The sequence below is a fragment of the Eleginops maclovinus genome, chromosome 22 (genome assembly GCF_036324505.1).
Source record: "Eleginops maclovinus isolate JMC-PN-2008 ecotype Puerto Natales chromosome 22, JC_Emac_rtc_rv5, whole genome shotgun sequence".
Lineage (NCBI taxonomy): Eukaryota > Metazoa > Chordata > Actinopteri > Perciformes > Eleginopidae > Eleginops > Eleginops maclovinus.
Window position 1 is genome coordinate 23,011,290 of NC_086370.1, and position 2,500 is coordinate 23,013,789.

At 34.1% G+C, this 2,500-nt stretch overlaps 1 protein-coding gene across 1 annotated transcript in view; it reads left to right on the plus strand.

Annotated features, from left to right (window-relative positions):
• Positions 1-2,500, plus strand: part of epas1b (endothelial PAS domain protein 1b) — a 43,041-nt gene that overhangs the window by 24,566 nt on the left and 15,975 nt on the right. The window contains exon 7 of the mRNA XM_063875080.1: positions 97-299. Within this exon, the coding sequence (XP_063731150.1) occupies positions 97-299 (203 nt within the window). The remainder of the gene's footprint in view (positions 1-96; positions 300-2,500) is intronic.

A 2,500-nucleotide genomic window follows, 5' to 3' on the forward strand; every position in this document is an offset into this window, starting at 1 on the left:
AAAGAGCTAGCAACAACATGCAACACACAATCTATCACCCGTCCTGTAGCTTCCAGCTGTTTGAGCTCCATCTGACCCCCACCTCTGCTCCTGCAGGTGCTTCACTGCACCGGTCACCTGAAGATCTACACCAGCTCTCCCCCCCGGGTGCTGTGTGGCTTCTCTGAGCCTCCGCTCACCTGCGCTGTCCTGATGTGCGAACCCATCGCTCACCCGTCCAACATCGACATGCCGCTGGACAGCAGGACCTTCCTGAGCAGACACAGCATGGACATGAAGTTCACCTACTGCGACGACAGGTGGGAGCACTGGGAGCGCTGGGAATGCTCACACACAGAGGCTCAGAGGAAGAGACACAGAGAGGTTTTTTTGGGGAGGAACAGAGTGAATATAGACACAGGCTTTGCTGCTTTATTATCAGTTCAGAGAGCTTCATTATTCACGTTTTTATCAGGGGGTAAATCAGGTTTTGTGGCTCCATTTTAGAATAGAATCAAAGATACAAAGATAAAATGAAATGAAAAGAAATAGCTAAAAAGGTTTAAATGTTCAAATTGAACATTACATAAAAACAAAAAATAAATACAAATGTATTTTAATTGTAATCATCATGATTATTATTTACAGCTGCAATATATGCAATAAAAATAATGATACAAAATAATGTGAAATAATATATAATTAATTATATATCATTATTATATTATATATAATAATATATAATAAATTATACATATTATAATATATAATTAATTATATATTATAATAATATTATAATTAATTATATATCATTATTATATTATATATTATTATAATATATAATTAATTATATATTATAATAATATTATAATTAATTATATATCATTATTATATTATATATAATAATGATATATAATTAATTATATATTATTATTATTATATATAATAATATATAATAAATTATACATATTATAATATATAATTAATTATATATCATTATTATATATAATATAATAATGATATATAATTAATTATACATATTATAATATATAATTAATTATATATCATTATTATATATAATATAATAATGATATATAATTAATTATATATCATTATTATATATAATAATAATATATAATGTGAAATATATATATGGTTTTGCCTCTTATTTTTGGATCTATGGCAACTAGAAAATACAATCAGTTTGACCAGAATATATTTGCAAATCAAGCAGGTTTACCTCCACCCTGGATAATCATCGGACAATAAAAGCTTTTAAATAAATATCTTTACAGAGTTGATGCTGCAGTCACAGCTCCGTTATGGTTTTCCAATGAGCTGCCTCTCCATGTTGCCAGTTAAAATGCAGATCCTTAAAGTTCAGCACACACACACACACACACACACACACACACACACACACACACACACACACACACACACACACACACACACACACACACACAGTCTCTCAGGACTGTTTGCAGTGTGTTGACTGGGGCGGTTTGCCTTGGCAGGCCGTCAGTGGGATAGGTAAGCCAGGCATGAAATATTAATACTTTAATAAGAAGCCGTCACGTCATCGTGGGATTTGCCAAGTGTTCACAGACACACGTGTGGACAAGCCTGAAAACATTCCTCTGTGTTAAATATTTCACTCACTGACATCACATCGGTAAGAAGAGGGTCGAACCACAGCTTTCTCACACCGGGGGAAAGTTACCCGACAGGGCCTTAGGGGCAAAATACTTATTGGACTCAAAATGACCAAGCAGGGAGGGACTCAAAATGACCAAGCAGGGAGGGACTCAAAATGACCAAGCAGGGAGGGACTCAAAATGACCAAGCAGGGAGGGACTCAAAATGACCAGAAAAACAGTTCAAATTGAATATGAAAAGTTACAAAAATGAAAACAGAGAGACCACAAAGTGAAGACTTAATACAAAAGGTCATAATTGTATTACAAAAAGTCACAACGTTACTAAAAAGAGAAAGAAAATGACTCCATAGAGACTCAAAATGACTCCATTGAGACTCAAAATGACTCCATAGAGACTCAAAATGACTCCAGACTCAAAATGACTCCATAGAGACTCAAAATGACTCCATAGAGACTCAAAATGACTCCAGACTCAAAATGACTCCATAGAGACTCAAAATGACTCCATAGAGACTCAAAATGACTCCATAGAGACTCAAAATGACTCCATAGAGACTCAAAATGACTCCAGACTCAAAATGACTCAAGAGGGACGCAAAATATTACAAATAGACGTAAAATCACTACGTAAAGACTCAAAATCAGTATGAAAGGTAGAAAAAGGATTATAGACAGACTCAAAATGACTATAAAGGGACAAAGGTGATTTCAAAAAGATACAAAATAATTACTGAGATGATTGAAAGAACAAAGAGACTTAAAACAACCACAAATAGGGGATAAACAAAGCAACTACTAAGGGTAGAAACAGGACAAATAGTGACAAAAGATGACTACGTGTCACAAAGTGTCTACAACAA